The sequence below is a fragment of the Coffea arabica genome, chromosome 11c (genome assembly GCF_036785885.1).
Source record: "Coffea arabica cultivar ET-39 chromosome 11c, Coffea Arabica ET-39 HiFi, whole genome shotgun sequence".
Taxonomy (NCBI): Eukaryota; Viridiplantae; Streptophyta; class Magnoliopsida; order Gentianales; family Rubiaceae; genus Coffea; species Coffea arabica.
This window is the reverse complement of record NC_092330.1, coordinates 18,770,869-18,792,422: the sequence shown is the minus strand read 5'-3', so window position 1 is coordinate 18,792,422 and position 21,554 is coordinate 18,770,869. Positions and strand designations below refer to the sequence as shown.

The window sequence follows — 21,554 nt, the reverse complement described above, 5'->3', positions numbered from 1 at the left end:
ATTGTCCGCCACTCCAGCTAACCAATCGGCAACTTCTCCACTGCAATACACAAGCCGCCCCATACCACCAATCCAAATCCATCACCAACTCCACAAGTAAACCAACTCTTACACTCTATCAGCTCCAAAACCACGGCACTCTTTCATCCACTTCCACTTCACATCTCAAACTACAACTGCAACTCACTCTGCTTAGCTAGTGTCGACAATCCGAGAGAGAGAGTGAGAGAGGCCGAGCTGCACTCTGCAGCCGAGAGGAAGATTTCTGGTTCTGTCCGCGAGCTGCAATCATTTCTGGTTCCGTAAGTGAGCTCGAGGGAAGAGAGGGAGAGGCTGTGCGTAAGTTCCTCTATATTTTCTTCACCTCAACCAACTGCAACCGTTTCCAGCAACCCCACCGCAACTGCAACACCCAACCAGAACCAGGCCTGTGAGCAAGGCCGAGAGAGAGGGACAGACTCTAGCTTCCTTGACGTACGAGTGAACCTTGAGTGAGGTAAATTTTCTGGAATGAAAATAGTTTCTCAGAGGTAGATTAAGCTAGCCGTGGTCTTGCATGTGTTAATTTGTGCCATCGGATGTTGAAATCAAAGCTGTGGAAAATTCTGTTTCGGCTAGATGGTTCTGCCGAGAAGCTGAGCTGATAGTGCAGCTTTATTTCTGTTTTTCTGGGACAATCTGAGCACCTAAGTGTACTTAGCTGAATGAAAACTGGATGATTAAGACCATGCATGTTGATTGTGCTTTCGGATGATAATGGTAAAGCTTAAGAAACTTCTGTTTTAAGAGGAAAATGTCTTAGCCGAGAAGATGATTGGAAGTGCAGCTTTAATGTGTTTTTCTGAAGTGATTTGAGCCTGAAATGGTGATAAATTAACTGGAACTTGGATGATTATTGTGATTAGGGCCTTGCATGATCATTTTATATAGTTGGATGATGAAATCAAATTGTTAGAAATTCTGTTTTGGAAGTAATGGTCCTGCCGTGAGGTTGTTTGGAAGTAATGCATCTTGATTTGGTTTAATTTTGTTGTTTTAAGCCAATAATCATATTTAGCTAGCTAATGACAAGAAATTTTAGCTTTGCATGTAGCTGAATTAGTTGAGCTAGAACTGAAAATAAAAATAAGATGCAACCGGATTTTTGTGCAGCTCAAACCGAGAACTTGATCTGGAAAACTTATTAAAAAATTTCTGGACTGCTGAACTGATTTTCCAGATTAGCCGTTGAAATTGTTTTGGGAAATTGCTTGGGTATTTTAGCATGAATTTGCTGGAACGTGTTTGATTTCCACTTGGTTAGGTGTTTGACTAATTAAAACTAAAGGATTAAGCCTTGCATGAAGTGTTTTGGTCCGGCTAATCTAGAAACAAAAACAAATAAGAAAATCTGCTGCATGCAAGATTATCCAAGAAAAGCCGAATGAATTCCTGGATTTTTGGGATGTTTGTAGTTGTTAACTGAATTTGATTTTGAACGAGAGATGTTAATTACCTAGCTAAGTGGTGGCATGTTGAATTTGAGTGCCTAATACCCTGTTTTGGCCAAAGAAAAGTTGGAGTTAAGAACATACAATTGCTGGAAATTTCTTTGTAAACTGCCGTGAATTTGAACCTGGAAATTTTGAAGATTATAACAGTTGTTTAAATTCAACTCTTGAACTGGAAATGTTCATGGTTTAGCTAAGAAAGTGTATGATGAAGCTGAGAGCTTAATAGCATGTCTTAGCCACGAAAATTGGGAATTTATAAACAACGAAGTGCTGGAAATTGTAATGACCGAAAGGTTGAACTGAATTTTTTTAAAATGGTACCTGGAATCTTTCCTTGGGGTATTATGAGCTCAAGACGCATGACAAAATGTACACGTTAATCTGTGAAAGCTGTTTAGCAATGAAACGTTTTGATATCTCGAAGGATTCAACCAAAAATGTGGGTGTACAAATGCTGGAAATTTTCCTTGTGGTTGCTAAAGTTTGAGTAAGAATTTCCAGCTCGATTGTGAAGTTATTCCTTGAGCCTTAATGATTGGAAACACATGGAAAATGTTGATGTTAATGATTGTGGTTTGACTCTATTGCGTTCATGAAATTCTCAAAGAGTTAGATGTAAGAAGGTACTTGCTAAATGTATGTTTAAGCCTGGCTAGTGAAACAATTTCTACTCGTATTCCAATGTTCGCAAAGCTAATGGTCGACATTATTTTTCATTGGAGCATAATGTGTCGAAATTGTGGACAGTGGGCTCTATGAATTCCCACTTTTGAGTTAATGGTTGAGTTATTGGAAATTGGCTGATGGTGGGCTCTATGAACTCCCACCCTGAATGGATAACTGAATTTCTGAAATTGTTTAGAAATCTGTGCTACTATTTTGTGAAACTGTGAGTTGATATAAGTACTGATTACCAAGTGCTAAGTATTGACGCAGCCTTGGTAAATTTTCCTGTTTATGCTTAGATATAAATTTGTTGGAACACAGGGCTAAGAATTGAAGAGCTCTAGTGTTATTACCGTTTAAATTCTAATGGTGCAATATTGAGAAAATGTGATTTTGGATTGGAATCGAAAATGTGAGAAGTTGTACCGACCTTGTGACTCCAAGTAAACGCTTGACTAAGTAAATGAAAAATATTTTGCTTTAAGTCTCGAACGGTACAGATTTAGCATCGTATTGCTAAACATAGTGTCTACTATTTTTGCCTTAGAAACTTGGGCAACATGACTTTTATTCCTTAAGTTAGACTAGCCTTATCAATTTGGGAAAAAGATCCTTCCAGACTCAAAACCTTAGTTTTGTTCCGAATTCCCTCCTTCTTTATAAATCGTTTAAGGCTAGTCGGAACTAAAGAAAATTTAAAAGGTGAAACTCGATCACTTTGGTTTTAAACGTAGAAACCTGCTTGGCAGGAAGAAAAGAAAAACCTTATTCTAGCAACATTTTTCAACAGACCTTACCCTAAAGCCTTAGCAAAGATTTTATAGGCACAACCACTCCAATGAACATTTTTTTTCAAGGTATACTTTTAGCCTTGATATTAATTATCTTGCCGATTCGTTTTTAAGAAAATAATAATAGTATTTTCTTCGAGGAAAAGTATTCCAGAAATCTTATAAGAAATATTGTACGGTTCTCACAAGCTCGATTCCAAGTAAAATATTTTGAGAAAAAGTAAACTAGCAACATGCTAGAAAACTCTACATGTGCAAGCCAAAAGTTCCAATAGAAAACTTATGGCTTCAATTCTGATATTCTAGGATTTTACGAGGACGCGGAACTCGATCCTCAATCCAATATCTGAACTTCACTCTTGGTGAGTGTCCCTGCTTGTTCTATGTTATGTGGTTAAGCGCTTTATCAATTCGCTATGTGATAATTGTCAAAATGCAATAAATGATTTTGATCCATCGAAGTGAGCAGTGTGTACTTTATCGCACTAGCCGTTCGAGTGGTGACATGTGTGAAACATTTTCTAATGAATCTGTGGATCTAAATGTAGTTGCGTCGCTGGGTGAATCCCTCGACATCTGAATCCAACTACCATAACATCTGAATCTGTAGTTGCGTCGTTGGGTGAATCCCTCGACATCTGAATCCAACTACCATAACATCTGAATCTGTAGTTGCGTCGTTGGGTGAATCCCTCGACATCTGAATCCAACTACCAAAACGTCGTTGGGTGAATCCCTCGACAAATTTATTACGGGTATATCTCGAGTATACTGCGTCGGTAGATGAAGTTTGGGCCCAAAGCAGAGGTATGAATGGTGACGGGTTAAGATTAAAATAAGTGGATCTACATGGACTATAAGTAGTGAAAGTTGACGGAGGGTCAACTACGATGGGATCGGATCAAGCGTGGAAAATGGCTCCTGAGAGCCCTTGTATCCTACCTTGTGCTGTTACACGCTTTCCCTAACTGTTTCAATTTGATTTAAATTATTAACCGCTGTTTGATTTATGTGATTGCATGTTTTGGGGCACCACTGAGCTTTAGCTCACCCCACGTTTATTGTTTTCCTTAACAGGTTCTGGAAACTGAAAGCTGGATGCTTACTCATGTTTTCCTTTTGGATTGTATTTGAATATTACAACTTATTATGTGGACTGTAATGTGAGATAATGCACTTTTCCTTTGGATTGCCACTTGAAGCTGGAAAATGTGTAACCTTAATTTGATCACTTAACTTGTAAGCTGTATTATGGAATTATGCATTTTATCTATACAGATTGCGATGACTTTGTACTTTGGTAAGTAGCACGTAGGACGTTTAAGGGCCTCGACTGGCGGTTTTATCATCGCTATCTTTGAAGATAATGTGGCTTTAAGGATGACTCCATTCGAGAAAACTTGTTTTTGGTAATAGATTAAGTTATCCTTTGAAAGGATTTGGGCTAGAATGCTTGCGTGAGTCCTGGCGAGAGCTGGGCAGACGGCCCGCCAACCCTTTGGTTCGCCTTAGGGGGAAGTGGGGTCGCCACAGGTGGTATCAGAGCCTAGGTTAGAAAAGCTATTCAAGAGACTTACTAGATGTGTTAGAAACCCTAATCCTCTCTAGAAATAAGAATGGAGACCCTAGTTAAACGTTAAGTGATATTCGATCCAATTAGCTATTTAAGTTCTAATCTTTAAGTGTTGATCATTTTGTAGGTATGGAAAATGGAAACGGACATGCTAACGGGGGTAGTGCGGCTAATGGACATGCGGAGCCGCTTAGATCCATCTCCTACAGGCCACGAGGCGGAGGAGCTCATATACGTTACTCACCTGCTGACAGGCACCCTAGGTGCCAGTGCCGAGCCATGTACGCGTATCCCAATGAGCTAGTGTTATCCTTAGACGATGAGCGCCGCCACTTGAGGGACGCTAACTCCATCCTGATCCAGGACGTAGAGGAGCTGGGTATAATGGTGGATACTCAGTTTGACCGCATAGCTGATTTGGAGGTTAGGCTCACTGCTGAGCATCATCTACTGGAGGCTGCCCGCCTGGAGATAGAGCGGCAAAAGGCTAGGGCGACTCGATTAGCAGAGCGGATGCGTGATAGGAGCGCAGGCATCAGGGCTGATGCTGCGATGATGATGGATGAGGCCACCAGTTTTATTCAGGGTGGTGAGCAGGCGGAGGCAGAGGAGGATCCAGAGGAGGATCCGGAGGAGGATCCGGAGGAGGACGTTACTCCTGATAGCCCTGCTCAGGGTTAGATTAGGACTCACCTGGTTACACTAGACATAGAAGGCTAGGCAAGGGACATTAGTTATGTCATCAAGTTTTGTCTAGGTGGATGACTTACCTTTGAGGCACTATATCCCTAATTTTTGTATGAGGGATTATCTGTATGTATTTTGCTAGTCTATGTGCCTTACTTCTGGAAATGTTCCAACTTGTTATTTATATGAATTTTATGTGGAATTATATGTTAAGTGTTTTATTTATCTTTTCTCTATGACCATATTGATTTTATTTACCAAAAAGAATGGTAATAATCATAAATAAATAATACTCTTGCCTATTTGACCCATCCTTCCGAAATAGGCATATTTAGAATATGGATCGCCAAGTGATTGGAAGGAGCCGGGGAAGACCCACTAGACAACACCCAGAAGCGGGTGGTGATAGGGAACCCGAGGTCAATCAAGACCAAGGGCAAGAAGGTGTGGCCGGAGACCGGGTGGCCACCGCAATTGACCGTATTACTGAAGTTCTCGAGCGATTGACTGAGCGCCAAACCACTGAACCAGTGCATCAACCAGGAGGCCCAGTTGACTCCGAGGATCGGGCACTAGAAAGGTTTTTGAAATTTGGACCTCCCAAATTCTATGGGGAACCCGAACCAGAAATAGCTGAGGGCTGGTGGGAGAGAATCACTGAGATTTTCGCTGCCTTGAACTATACCGAGGAGCGAAAAGTGACTTTTGCTACCTTCCAGTTTGAGGGAGCTGCCCGGTCCTGGTGGAATCTAGTAAGGATTACGTGGGAGACTAACCATACGCCAAGGACTTGGGCGAATTTCACAAGGGAGTTCAATGCCAAATTCCTTCCACCTCTCATTCAGGAGAAGAGAGAGGATGATTTCATTAGATGCAAACAAGGGGCGATGAGTGTCGCCGAATATGAAGTCCAGTTCACAAAGCTGTCACGCTTTGCACCTGAGCTGATAGCCACCGAGCAAAGGCGTGTTCGGAGGTTTGTGCAGGGTTTGAATGTGGAACTACAGGAAAGCTTAGCCGCTATAAGAATAGATACCTTCGCTGAGGCTGTTGAAAGAGCGCAGCGAGTTGAAGTAGCCAGAGCTCAAGTGAAGTCTTTTCAGTCCAAGAAAAGATTTGCTCCTAGCAGTAGTCGGGAGCCGACTTTTGGAAATGCTCCACCGGCCAAAGTGGGCCGAGGAACTAGTGGAGTGAATAGTTCTGGAGCACCACGAGGCGCCCAAGCAAGAGGAAACGGGGCCAGGAATGCAGGAGGACGAAATATTGGAGCTAGAGGAGGACCAATTGGAAGAGGACAACCTAGGAATCGGCCGCAAGGGGGTCGAGCAATAGTTCCTCAAGTGACATGTGCTTATTGCAAGAAACCTGGTCATTCTATGGATAGTTGCTGGAAGAAGCAAGGAAGGTGCTTGAGATGTGGAAGTAGTGAGCACCAAATCTCAGGATGTCCAAAGGTGCAGGAAGGGACTCCTCAGAAAGCTAGACCAAACACTTCTGGAGGGAGCCGACCAACAGTTCCTGCCAGAGTGTATGCTATAGATGATCAACCCGTACCTGATTCCTCGGAAGTTGTGGAAGGTACACTTCCAATTTTTCATAGATTAGCTAAAGTGTTAATTGACCCTGGTGCAACGCATTCATTTGTAAATCCATCTTTTATGTCTGGAATAGATGTGCAACCCGTTAGATTACCCTTTGATCTTGAAATTATGACACCCATGGGTAATAGAAAGGTAATCACTAGCTTGGCCTATAAGAATTGTGAATTCTATATCGGAGAACAGAAAATGCTAGTGGATCTGATCAGTCTGGATATAAAAGGTTACGATGTTATCATAGGAATGGATTTCCTAGGTCACCATCATGCTAAGCTTGACTGCCGAGAAAAAATAGTGGAATTTTGTATACCTGGAGAAGCAACCCTGAGGTTAGATGTTAAAGGTAGGTTAGCATCTTCTGCCATGATCTCGGGAATACGAGCAAGGAAAATGTTATCTAAAGGAGCTCAAGGTTTCATAGCCTTCTTGATTAATACTCCCAGTGATCAAGTAAAATTAGAGGATGTACCCGTAGTACGGGATTTTCCGGACGTCTTTCCTGAAGAATTAATGACTTTACCACCAGAGAGAGAGGTAGAGTTTAAGATCGACTTGGTGCCTGGAACGGCTCCAATTTCTAAGACTCCGTACCGAATGGCTCCTGCCGAGTTTAAAGAGTTGAAAATCCAGTTACAAGACCTGTTGGAGAAAGGTTTCGTGAAGGAAAGTGACTCACCATGGGGAGCGCCCGTTCTATTCGTTAAGAAAAAGGACGGGAGTTTGAGGCTATGTATCGATTACCGAGGGTTAAATGAGGTTACTATTAAGAATAAATACCCTCTACCGTTGATTGATAGTTTGTTCGACCAACTGCAAGGATCAGTGGTCTTCTCTAAGTTGGATTTAAGGCAAGGGTATTACCAGTTGAAGATTAAGAAGGAAGACATACCCAAGACTGCTTTTAGTACAAGATATGGACATTTTGAGTTCGCAGTCATGCCTTTTGGTTTAACTAATGCACCAGCTGCATTTATGGATTTAATGCAGAGAATTTTTAAGAAATACCTGGACCAATTTGTAGTAGTTTTTATAGATGATATTTTGATATACTCCAAGACTCAGGAGGAACACGTTAAGCACTTGGAGATAGTATTGAAGATACTAAGAGAGCATAAGTTGTATGCAAAATTCAGCAAGTGCGAGTTTTGGTTAGATGAGATTTCCTTTTTAGGGCATAAGGTTTCCAAAGATGGAATTGCTGTGGATTCGGCAAAAGTTGAAGCCGTTATGAATTGGAAGCGGCCAGAAACTCCAACTGAAATCAGAAGTTTCTTGGGTTTAGCAGGTTATTATAGGCAATTTATCCAGGATTTTTCGAAGATTGCAGGACCTATGACCGAGCTAACCAAGAAAAGAAATAAGTTTATCTGGACTCCAAAATGCGAGTCAAGTTTTCAGGAGTTAAAGAGGCGTTTAACATCCGCTCCTGTTTTGGTGTTACCTGACGGAGACGAAGGTTATGCCGTGTACTCCGATGCCTCTGGAGAAGGTCTCGGATGTGTTTTAATGCAAAAGGGTAAAGTAATTGCTTATGCTTCCAGGAGATTGAAGCCTCATGAACAGAACTACCCAACTCATGACCTAGAGTTAGCAGCGGTGATTTTCGCCTTAAAGAAATGGAGACACTACTTGTATGGCGTGACTTTTGAGGTTTTTACAGACCATAAGAGTCTCAAGTATTTGTTCTCCCAAAAGGAACTGAATTTGAGACAAAGGCGATGGGTAGAATTTTTGGAAGATTATGATTGTTCGATCAACTACCATCCAGGAAAAGCAAATGTGGTAGCTGACGCTTTAAGTAGAAAGGCCCAAATAGCGGGGTTGATGGTTAAAGAATGGGACATGCTAGAAGAAATAAGTAATTGGAACCCTCGCTTGGAGAAATTGAAGATATTATTTGGGAATCTATCTCTGAAATCACCATTACTAGAGCGTATTAAGGAGGCTCAGGAATCGGACCCTGTGATTCAGAAGAATTTGGAGAAAGTGCAAAAAGGGGAAATTCTAGATTTCAAGTTAGGGTCTGAAGGAGTATTGAGGTTCCGAGACCGAATTGTGGTTCCGAAAGATGAAGAAATAAGGAAAGAAATTCTAGAGGAATCACATCGCTCAAAGTATACCATACACCCAGGAGTAACCAAGATGTATCACGATGTGAAGGGATTGTATTGGTGGGAAGGTTTGAAAAAGGATGTGGCGGAGTATGTGCAGAAATGTTTGACTTGCCAACAAGTGAAAGCTGAGCATCAGAAGCCCTCTGGTTTATTGCAACCGTTAGAAATCCCTGAATGGAAATGGGAACATATCACAATGGATTTTGTCACGGGATTGCCAAAAAGTCAAAAAGGGTTTGACGCAATTTGGGTAATAGTCGATCGACTCACTAAGTCAGCACATTTCCTACCTGTGAGCATGAGTTTTTCATTGGAGAAATTGGTCAAGTTGTACACAGAAGAGATCCTAAGGCTACATGGTATTCCAGTGAGTATCGTGTCCGACCGAGATCCAAGGTTTGTCTCGCGTTTTTGGCAAAAATTTCAAGAGTCTTTGGGGACCAAGTTGAAATTTAGTACTGCGTATCATCCCCAAACCGACGGGCAATCGGAAAGGACAATCCAAACTTTGGAGGACCTGCTAAGATCGTGTATATTGGATTTTGGAGGTAAATGGAGTAAATATATGACCTTGGTAGAATTTGCATATAATAATAGCTATCAGGCTTCGATTCAAATGGCACCTTATGAAGCTTTGTACGGGAGAAGGTGTCGATCTCCGATTCATTGGGATGAAGTTGGAGAAAAGAAGATTTTAGATCCTACAGCCATACCTTGGATAGAAGAAGCCCAGGAGAAGGTGAAACTAATTAGAGAAAGGCTTCAAATTGCCCAAAGTAGACAAAAGAGTTACGCCGACACAAGGCGGAAAGATTTGGAATTTGAAATAGGGGACAAGGTTTTCCTAAGAGTTAAACCCTTGAAGAGCGGAGTAGTATCTAAGAAAGGTAAGAAACTGAAGCCAAGGTATATCGGACCTTTTGAAATTTTGAGGAAAGTTGGGAATGTAGCATACCAGCTGAAATTGCCTGCAAGCATGGCTAAGATTCACGATGTATTTCACGTTTCCATGCTTAGGAAATATTATCCTGACCCGAGCCATGTGCTACAACTAGAAGGAATTGAAGTGGATGAGACACTAACCTATGAAGAAGGACCAGTTAAGATTTTGGAAAGAGAAGTGAAGGAGCTGAGAAATAAGAAAATTCCTCTGGTGAAGATTTTGTGGAAAAATCATGGACTCGAGGAAGCAACTTGGGAATTAGAAGAGGAAATGCAGAAAAAGTATCCTGATCTATTTCGCTAGAAAGCGTGAATTTTGAGGACAAAATTCTTGTAAGGAGGGGAGGATGTGAGAACCCTGAAAAAAAAAATGGATATATAAATTAGTGCATATTTCATTTGCATTTCTTCTATTGTTCAATAACTTCTAGTATTACTTTTAATTGTTCACAATTAAGCGTGTAAAAATAGGTTTATGTGGAAAATATTATACTTTTCCAAAGTTATGAAATTTCTTGGTTTTATTTGACTAAACTAATATCTTTAGGGTTGGATTAAATTTTCGCCTTAAAATAAATTATTTAAATTCCAATGATAATTTCTGTTTAGTGCCAACGATAAATGTTAGGTTTTTATTACAAGGTCAAACTTGATTTTAATAAGGAATTAATAAAGTAAGAATGTAGGAACCTTAATACTAAATAGTAAACGATGAAGATTCAGTAAAACGGTTTAAGTATACTAACGTATATTAGGCCATCAAATCACACTTGGGGACAATTGTTGGAATTAAGATAGAATTGAGGATTGAAAAGAGGTTAGGAGGCAAAGTGAAAGGACCAAAATGCCCTTCGTAATTCACCAAATCCCCACTGCACCACAACCATCACCACTCACGGCCAAACGACTCCTTGGACACCATGATTGTCCGCCACTCCAGCTAACCAATCGGCAACTTCTCCACTGCAATACACAAGCCGCCCCATACCACCAATCCAAATCCATCACCAACTCCACAAGTAAACCAACTCTTACACTCTATCAGCTCCAAAACCACGGCACTCTTTCATCCACTTCCACTTCACATCTCAAACTACAACTGCAACTCACTCTGCTTAGCTAGTGTCGACAATCCGAGAGAGAGAGTGAGAGAGGCCGAGCTGCACTCTGCAGCCGAGAGGAAGATTTCTGGTTCTGTCCGCGAGCTGCAATCATTTCTGGTTCCGTAAGTGAGCTCGAGGGAAGAGAGGGAGAGGCTGTGCGTAAGTTCCTCTATATTTTCTTCACCTCAACCAACTGCAACCGTTTCCAGCAACCCCACCGCAACTGCAACACCCAACCAGAACCAGGCCTGTGAGCAAGGCCGAGAGAGAGGGACAGACTCTAGCTTCCTTGACGTACGAGTGAACCTTGAGTGAGGTAAATTTTCTGGAATGAAAATAGTTTCTCAGAGGTAGATTAAGCTAGCCGTGGTCTTGCATGTGTTAATTTGTGCCATCGGATGTTGAAATCAAAGCTGTGGAAAATTCTGTTTCGGCTAGATGGTTCTGCCGAGAAGCTGAGCTGATAGTGCAGCTTTATTTCTGTTTTTCTGGGACAATCTGAGCACCTAAGTGTACTTAGCTGAATGAAAACTGGATGATTAAGACCATGCATGTTGATTGTGCTTTCGGATGATAATGGTAAAGCTTAAGAAACTTCTGTTTTAAGAGGAAAATGTCTTAGCCGAGAAGATGATTGGAAGTGCAGCTTTAATGTGTTTTTCTGAAGTGATTTGAGCCTGAAATGGTGATAAATTAACTGGAACTTGGATGATTATTGTGATTAGGGCCTTGCATGATCATTTTATATAGTTGGATGATGAAATCAAATTGTTAGAAATTCTGTTTTGGAAGTAATGGTCCTGCCGTGAGGTTGTTTGGAAGTAATGCATCTTGATTTGGTTTAATTTTGTTGTTTTAAGCCAATAATCATATTTAGCTAGCTAATGACAAGAAATTTTAGCTTTGCATGTAGCTGAATTAGTTGAGCTAGAACTGAAAATAAAAATAAGATGCAACCGGATTTTTGTGCAGCTCAAACCGAGAACTTGATCTGGAAAACTTATTAAAAAATTTCTGGACTGCTGAACTGATTTTCCAGATTAGCCGTTGAAATTGTTTTGGGAAATTGCTTGGGTATTTTAGCATGAATTTGCTGGAACGTGTTTGATTTCCACTTGGTTAGGTGTTTGACTAATTAAAACTAAAGGATTAAGCCTTGCATGAAGTGTTTTGGTCCGGCTAATCTAGAAACAAAAACAAATAAGAAAATCTGCTGCATGCAAGATTATCCAAGAAAAGCCGAATGAATTCCTGGATTTTTGGGATGTTTGTAGTTGTTAACTGAATTTGATTTTGAACGAGAGATGTTAATTACCTAGCTAAGTGGTGGCATGTTGAATTTGAGTGCCTAATACCCTGTTTTGGCCAAAGAAAAGTTGGAGTTAAGAACATACAATTGCTGGAAATTTCTTTGTAAACTGCCGTGAATTTGAACCTGGAAATTTTGAAGATTATAACAGTTGTTTAAATTCAACTCTTGAACTGGAAATGTTCATGGTTTAGCTAAGAAAGTGTATGATGAAGCTGAGAGCTTAATAGCATGTCTTAGCCACGAAAATTGTGAATTTATAAACAACGAAGTGCTGGAAATTGTAATGACCGAAAGGTTGAACTGAATTTTTTTAAAATGGTTCCTGGAATCTTTCCTTGGGGTATTATGAGCTCAAGACGCATGACAAAATGTACACGTTAATCTGTGAAAGCTGTTTAGCAATGAAACGTTTTGATATCTCGAAGGATTCAACCAAAAATGTGGGTGTACAAATGCTGGAAATTTTCCTTGTGGTTGCTAAAGTTTGAGTAAGAATTTCCAGCTCGATTGTGAAGTTATTCCTTGAGCCTTAATGATTGGAAACACATGGAAAATGTTGATGTTAATGATTGTGGTTTGACTCTATTGCGTTCATGAAATTCTCAAAGAGTTAGATGTAAGAAGGTACTTGCTAAATGTATGTTTAAGCCTGGCTAGTGAAACAATTTCTACTCGTATTCCAATGTTCGCAAAGCTAATGGTCGACATTATTTTTCATTGGAGCATAATGTGTCGAAATTGTGGACAGTGGGCTCTATGAATTCCCACTTTTGAGTTAATGGTTGAGTTATTGGAAATTGGCTGATGGTGGGCTCTATGAACTCCCACCCTGAATGGATAACTGAATTTCTGAAATTGTTTAGAAATCTGTGCTACTATTTTGTGAAACTGTGAGTTGATATAAGTACTGATTACCAAGTGCTAAGTATTGACGCAGCCTTGGTAAATTTTCCTGTTTATGCTTAGATATAAATTTGTTGGAACACAGGGCTAAGAATTGAAGAGCTCTAGTGTTATTACCGTTTAAATTCTAATGGTGCAATATTGAGAAAATGTGATTTTGGATTGGAATCGAAAATGTGAGAAGTTGTACCGACCTTGTGACTCCAAGTAAACGCTTGACTAAGTAAATGAAAAATATTTTGCTTTAAGTCTCGAACGGTACAGATTTAGCATCGTATTGCTAAACATAGTGTCTACTATTTTTGCCTTAGAAACTTGGGCAACATGACTTTTATTCCTTAAGTTAGACTAGCCTTATCAATTTGGGAAAAAGATCCTTCCAGACTCAAAACCTTAGTTTTGTTCCGAATTCCCTCCTTCTTTATAAATCGTTTAAGGCTAGTCGGAACTAAAGAAAATTTAAAAGGTGAAACTCGATCACTTTGGTTTTAAACGTAGAAACCTGCTTGGCAGGAAGAAAAGAAAAACCTTATTCTAGCAACATTTTTCAACAGACCTTACCCTAAAGCCTTAGCAAAGATTTTATAGGCACAACCACTCCAATGAACATTTTTTTTCAAGGTATACTTTTAGCCTTGATATTAATTATCTTGCCGATTCGTTTTTAAGAAAATAATAATAGTATTTTCTTCGAGGAAAAGTATTCCAGAAATCTTATAAGAAATATTGTACGGTTCTCACAAGCTCGATTCCAAGTAAAATATTTTGAGAAAAAGTAAACTAGCAACATGCTAGAAAACTCTACATGTGCAAGCCAAAAGTTCCAATAGAAAACTTATGGCTTCAATTCTGATATTCTAGGATTTTACGAGGACGCGGAACTCGATCCTCAATCCAATATCTGAACTTCACTCTTGGTGAGTGTCCCTGCTTGTTCTATGTTATGTGGTTAAGCGCTTTATCAATTCGCTATGTGATAATTGTCAAAATGCAATAAATGATTTTGATCCATCGAAGTGAGCAGTGTGTACTTTATCGCACTAGCCGTTCGAGTGGTGACATGTGTGAAACATTTTCTAATGAATCTGTGGATCTAAATGTAGTTGCGTCGCTGGGTGAATCCCTCGACATCTGAATCCAACTACCATAACATCTGAATCTGTAGTTGCGTCGTTGGGTGAATCCCTCGACATCTGAATCCAACTACCATAACATCTGAATCTGTAGTTGCGTCGTTGGGTGAATCCCTCGACATCTGAATCCAACTACCAAAACGTCGTTGGGTGAATCCCTCGACAAATTTATTACGGGTATATCTCGAGTATACTGCGTCGGTAGATGAAGTTTGGGCCCAAAGCAGAGGTATGAATGGTGACGGGTTAAGATTAAAATAAGTGGATCTACATGGACTATAAGTAGTGAAAGTTGACGGAGGGTCAACTACGATGGGATCGGATCAAGCGTGGAAAATGGCTCCTGAGAGCCCTTGTATCCTACCTTGTGCTGTTACACGCTTTCCCTAACTGTTTCAATTTGATTTAAATTATTAACCGCTGTTTGATTTATGTGATTGCATGTTTTGGGGCACCACTGAGCTTTAGCTCACCCCACGTTTATTGTTTTCCTTAACAGGTTCTGGAAACTGAAAGCTGGATGCTTACTCATGTTTTCCTTTTGAATTGTATTTGAATATTACAACTTATTATGTGGACTGTAATGTGAGATAATGCACTTTTCCTTTGGATTGCCACTTGAAGCTGGAAAATGTGTAACCTTAATTTGATCACTTAACTTGTAAGCTGTATTATGGAATTATGCATTTTATCTATACAGATTGCGATGACTTTGTACTTTGGTAAGTAGCACGTAGGACGTTTAAGGGCCTCGACTGGCGGTTTTATCATCGCTATCTTTGAAGATAATGTGGCTTTAAGGATGACTCCATTCGAGAAAACTTGTTTTTGGTAATAGATTAAGTTATCCTTTGAAAGGATTTGGGCTAGAATGCTTGCGTGAGTCCTGGCGAGAGCTGGGCAGACGGCCCGCCAACCCTTTGGTTCGCCTTAGGGGGAAGTGGGGTCGCCACAGGTGGTATCAGAGCCTAGGTTAGAAAAGCTATTCAAGAGACTTACTAGATGTGTTAGAAACCCTAATCCTCTCTAGAAATAAGAATGGAGACCCTAGTTAAACGTTAAGTGATATTCGATCCAATTAGCTATTTAAGTTCTAATCTTTAAGTGTTGATCATTTTGTAGGTATGGAAAATGGAAACGGACATGTTAACGGGGGTAGTGCGGCTAATGGACATGCGGAGCCTCTTAGATCCATCTCCTACAGGCCACGAGGCGGAGGAGCTCATATACGTTACTCACCTGCTGACAGGCACCCTAGGTGCCAGTGCCGAGCCATGTACGCGTATCCCAATGAGCTAGTGTTATCCTTAGACGATGAGCGCCGCCACTTGAGGGACGCTAACTCCATCCTAATCCAGGACGTAGAGGAGCTGGGTATAATGGTGGATACTCAGTTTGACCGCATAGCTGATTTGGAGGTTAGGCTCACTGCTGAGCATCATCTACTGGAGGCTGCCCGCCTGGAGATAGAGCGGCAAAAGGCTAGGGCGACTCGATTAGCAGAGCGGATGCGTGATAGGAGCGCAGGCATCAGGGCGGATGCTGCGATGATGATGGATGAGGCCACCAGTTTTATTCAGGGTGGTGAGCAGGCGGAGGCAGAGGAGGATCCAGAGGAGGATCCAGAGGAGGACCCGGAGGAGGACGTTACTCCTGATAGCCCTGCTCAGGGTTAGATTAGGACTCACCTGGTTACACTAGACATAGAAGGCTAGGCAAGGGACATTAGTTATGTCATCAAGTTTTGTCTAGGTGGATGACTTACCTTTGAGGCACTATATCCCTAATTTTTGTATGAGGGATTATCTGTATGTATTTTGCTAGTCTATGTGCCTTACTTCTGGAAATGTTCCAACTTGTTATTTATATGAATTTTATGTGGAATTATATGTTAAGTGTTTTATTTATCTTTTCTCTATGACCATATTGATTTTATTTACCAAAAAGAATGGTAATAATCATAAATAAATAATACTCTTGCCTATTTGACCCATCCTTCCGAAATAGGCATATTTAGAATATGGATCGCCAAGTGATTGGAAGGAGCCGGGGAAGACCCACTAGACAACACCCAGAAGCGGGTGGTGATAGGGAACCCGAGGTCAATCAAGACCAAGGGCAAGAAGGTGTGGCCGGAGACCGGGTGGCCACCGCAATTGACCGTATTACTGAAGTTCTCGAGCGATTGACTGAGCGCCAAACCACTGAACCAGTGCATCAACCAGGAGGCCCAGTTGACTCCGAGGATCGGGCACTAGAAAGGTTTTTGAAATTTGGACCTCCCAAATTCTATGGGGAACCCGAACCAGAAATAGCTGAGGGCTGGTGGGAGAGAATCACTGAGATTTTCGCTGCCTTGAACTATACCGAGGAGCGAAAAGTGACTTTTGCTACCTTCCAGTTTGAGGGAGCTGCCCGGTCCTGGTGGAATCTAGTAAGGATTACGTGGGAGACTAACCATACGCCAAGGACTTGGGCGAATTTCACAAGGGAGTTCAATGCCAAATTCCTTCCACCTCTCATTCAGGAGAAGAGAGAGGATGATTTCATTAGATGCAAACAAGGGGCGATGAGTGTCGCCGAATATGAAGTCCAGTTCACAAAGCTGTCACGCTTTGCACCTGAGCTGATAGCCACCGAGCAAAGGCGTGTTCGGAGGTTTGTGCAGGGTTTGAATGTGGAACTACAGGAAAGCTTAGCCGCTATAAGAATAGATACCTTCGCTGAGGCTGTTGAAAGAGCGCAGCGAGTTGAAGTAGCCAGAGCTCAAGTGAAGTCTTTTCAGTCCAAGAAAAGATTTGCTCCTAGCAGTAGTCGGGAGCCGACTTTTGGAAATGCTCCACCGGCCAAAGTGGGCCGAGGAACTAGTGGAGTGAATAGTTCTGGAGCACCACGAGGCGCCCAAGCAAGAGGAAACGGGGCCAGGAATGCAGGAGGACGAAATATTGGAGCTAGAGGAGGACCAATTGGAAGAGGACAACCTAGGAATCGGCCGCAAGGGGGTCGAGCAATAGTTCCTCAAGTGACATGTGCTTATTGCAAGAAACCTGGTCATTCTATGGATAGTTGCTGGAAGAAGCAAGGAAGGTGCTTGAGATGTGGAAGTAGTGAGCACCAAATCTCAGGATGTCCAAAGGTGCAGGAAGGGACTCCTCAGAAAGCTAGACCAAACACTTCTGGAGGGAGCCGACCAACAGTTCCTGCCAGAGTGTATGCTATAGATGATCAACCCGTACCTGATTCCTCGGAAGTTGTGGAAGGTACACTTCCAATTTTTCATAGATTAGCTAAAGTGTTAATTGACCCTGGTGCAACGCATTCATTTGTAAATCCATCTTTTATGTCTGGAATAGATGTGCAACCCGTTAGATTACCCTTTGATCTTGAAATTATGACACCCATGGGTAATAGAAAGGTAATCACTAGCTTGGCCTATAAGAATTGTGAATTCTATATCGGAGAACAGAAAATGCTAGTGGATCTGATCAGTCTGGATATAAAAGGTTACGATGTTATCATAGGAATGGATTTCCTAGGTCACCATCATGCTAAGCTTGACTGCCGAGAAAAAATAGTGGAATTTTGTATACCTGGAGAAGCAACCCTGAGGTTAGATGTTAAAGGTAGGTTAGCATCTTCTGCCATGATCTCGGGAATACGAGCAAGGAAAATGTTATCTAAAGGAGCTCAAGGTTTCATAGCCTTCTTGATTAATACTCCCAGTGATCAAGTAAAATTAGAGGATGTACCCGTAGTACGGGATTTTCCGGACGTCTTTCCTGAAGAATTAATGACTTTACCACCAGAGAGAGAGGTAGAGTTTAAGATCGACTTGGTGCCTGGAACGGCTCCAATTTCTAAGACTCCGTACCGAATGGCTCCTGCCGAGTTTAAAGAGTTGAAAATCCAGTTACAAGACCTGTTGGAGAAAGGTTTCGTGAAGGAAAGTGACTCACCATGGGGAGCGCCCGTTCTATTCGTTAAGAAAAAGGACGGGAGTTTGAGGCTATGTATCGATTACCGAGGGTTAAATGAGGTTACTATTAAGAATAAATACCCTCTACCGTTGATTGATAGTTTGTTCGACCAACTGCAAGGATCAGTGGTCTTCTCTAAGTTGGATTTAAGGCAAGGGTATTACCAGTTGAAGATTAAGAAGGAAGACATACCCAAGACTGCTTTTAGTACAAGATATGGACATTTTGAGTTCGCAGTCATGCCTTTTGGTTTAACTAATGCACCAGCTGCATTTATGGATTTAATGCAGAGAATTTTTAAGAAATACCTGGACCAATTTGTAGTAGTTTTTATAGATGATATTTTGATATACTCCAAGACTCAGGAGGAACACGTTAAGCACTTGGAGATAGTATTGAAGATACTAAGAGAGCATAAGTTGTATGCAAAATTCAGCAAGTGCGAGTTTTGGTTAGATGAGATTTCCTTTTTAGGGCATAAGGTTTCCAAAGATGGAATTGCTGTGGATTCGGCAAAAGTTGAAGCCGTTATGAATTGGAAGCGGCCAGAAACTCCAACTGAAATCAGAAGTTTCTTGGGTTTAGCAGGTTATTATAGGCAATTTATCCAGGATTTTTCGAAGATTGCAGGACCTATGACCGAGCTAACCAAGAAAAGAAATAAGTTTATCTGGACTCCAAAATGCGAGTCAAGTTTTCAGGAGTTAAAGAGGCGTTTAACATCCGCTCCTGTTTTGGTGTTACCTGACGGAGACGAAGGTTATGCCGTGTACTCCGATGCCTCTGGAGAAGGTCTCGGATGTGTTTTAATGCAAAAGGGTAAAGTAATTGCTTATGCTTCCAGGAGATTGAAGCCTCATGAACAGAACTACCCAACTCATGACCTAGAGTTAGCAGCGGTGATTTTCGCCTTAAAGAAATGGAGACACTACTTGTATGGCGTGACTTTTGAGGTTTTTACAGACCATAAGAGTCTCAAGTATTTGTTCTCCCAAAAGGAACTGAATTTGAGACAAAGGCGATGGGTAGAATTTTTGGAAGATTATGATTGTTCGATCAACTACCATCCAGGAAAAGCAAATGTGGTAGCTGACGCTTTAAGTAGAAAGGCCCAAATAGCGGGGTTGATGGTTAAAGAATGGGACATGCTAGAAGAAATAAGTAATTGGAACCCTCGCTTGGAGAAATTGAAGATATTATTTGGGAATCTATCTCTGAAATCACCATTACTAGAGCGTATTAAGGAGGCTCAGGAATCGGACCCTGTGATTCAGAAGAATTTGGAGAAAGTGCAAAAAGGGGAAATTCTAGATTTCAAGTTAGGGTCTGAAGGAGTATTGAGGTTCCGAGACCGAATTGTGGTTCCGAAAGATGAAGAAATAAGGAAAGAAATTCTAGAGGAATCACATCGCTCAAAGTATACCATACACCCAGGAGTAACCAAGATGTATCACGATGTGAAGGGATTGTATTGGTGGGAAGGTTTGAAAAAGGATGTGGCGGAGTATGTGCAGAAATGTTTGACTTGCCAACAAGTGAAAGCTGAGCATCAGAAGCCCTCTGGTTTATTGCAACCGTTAGAAATCCCTGAATGGAAATGGGAACATATCACAATGGATTTTGTCACGGGATTGCCAAAAAGTCAAAAAGGGTTTGACGCAATTTGGGTAATAGTCGATCGACTCACTAAGTCAGCACATTTCCTACCTGTGAGCATGAGTTTTTCATTGGAGAAATTGGTCAAGTTGTACACAGAAGAGATCCTAAGGCTACATGGTATTCCAGTGAGTATCGTGTCCGACCGAGATCCAAGGTTTGTCTCGCGTTTTTGGCAAAAATTTCAAGAGTCTTTGGGGACCAAGTTGAAATTTAGTACTGCGTATCATCCCCAAACCGACGGGCAATCGGAAAGGACAATCCAAACTTTGGAGGACCTGCTAAGATCGTGTATATTGGATTTTGGAGGTAAATGGAGTAAATATATGACCTTGGTAGAATTTGCATATAATAATAGCTATCAGGCTTCGATTCAAATGGCACCTTATGAAGCTTTGTACGGGAGAAGGTGTCGATCTCCGATTCATTGGGATGAAGTTGGAGAAAAGAAGATTTTAGATCCTACAGCCATACCTTGGATAGAAGAAGCCCAGGAGAAGGTGAAACTAATTAGAGAAAGGCTTCAAATTGCCCAAAGTAGACAAAAGAGTTACGCCGACACAAGGCGGAAAGATTTGGAATTTGAAATAGGGGACAAGGTTTTCCTAAGAGTTAAACCCTTGAAGAGCGGAGTAGTATCTAAGAAAGGTAAGAAACTGAAGCCAAGGTATATCGGACCTTTTGAAATTTTGAGGAAAGTTGGGAATGTAGCATACCAGCTGAAATTGCCTGCAAGCATGGCTAAGATTCACGATGTATTTCACGTTTCCATGCTTAGGAAATATTATCCTGACCCGAGCCATGTGCTACAACTAGAAGGAATTGAAGTGGATGAGACACTAACCTATGAAGAAGGACCAGTTAAGATTTTGGAAAGAGAAGTGAAGGAGCTGAGAAATAAGAAAATTCCTCTGGTGAAGATTTTGTGGAAAAATCATGGACTCGAGGAAGCAACTTGGGAATTAGAAGAGGAAATGCAGAAAAAGTATCCTGATCTATTTCGCTAGAAAGCGTGAATTTTGAGGACAAAATTCTTGTAAGGAGGGGAGGATGTGAGAACCCTGAAAAAAAAAATGGATATATAAATTAGTGCATATTTCATTTGCATTTCTTCTATTGTTCAATAACTTCTAGTATTACTTTTAATTGTTCACAATTAAGCGTGTAAAAATAGGTTTATGTGGAAAATATTATACTTTTCCAAAGTTATGAAATTTCTTGGTTTTATTTGACTAAACTAATATCTTTAGGGTTGGATTAAATTTTCGCCTTAAAATAAATTATTTAAATTCCAATGATAATTTCTGTTTAGTGCCAACGATAAATGTTAGGTTTTTATTACAAGGTCAAACTTGATTTTAATAAGGAATTAATAAAGTAAGAATGTAGGAACCTTAATACTAAATAGTAAACGATGAAGATTCAGTAAAACGGTTTAAGTATACTAACGTATATTAGGCCATCAAATCACACTTGGGGACAATTGTTGGAATTAAGATAGAATTGAGGATTGAAAAGAGGTTAGGAGGCAAAGTGAAAGGACCAAAATGCCCTTCGTAATTCACCAAATCCCCACTGCACCACAACCATCACCACTCACGGCCAA

At 40.9% G+C, this 21,554-nt stretch overlaps 1 protein-coding gene across 1 annotated transcript; it reads left to right on the top strand.

The window, feature by feature from the left end:
- Positions 1-15,021: 15,021 nt before the first annotated feature.
- Positions 15,022-20,955, top strand: LOC140016489 (uncharacterized). Its single transcript, XM_072070020.1, has 7 exons — positions 15,022-15,037; positions 15,438-15,913; positions 16,333-16,749; positions 16,843-18,285; positions 18,583-18,880; positions 19,364-20,257; positions 20,387-20,955. The coding sequence occupies exons 1-7, from the start codon at positions 15,022-15,024 to the stop codon at positions 20,953-20,955; spliced, it is 4,113 nt and encodes a 1,370-aa protein (XP_071926121.1).
- The last annotated feature ends 599 nt before the right edge of the window (positions 20,956-21,554 follow it).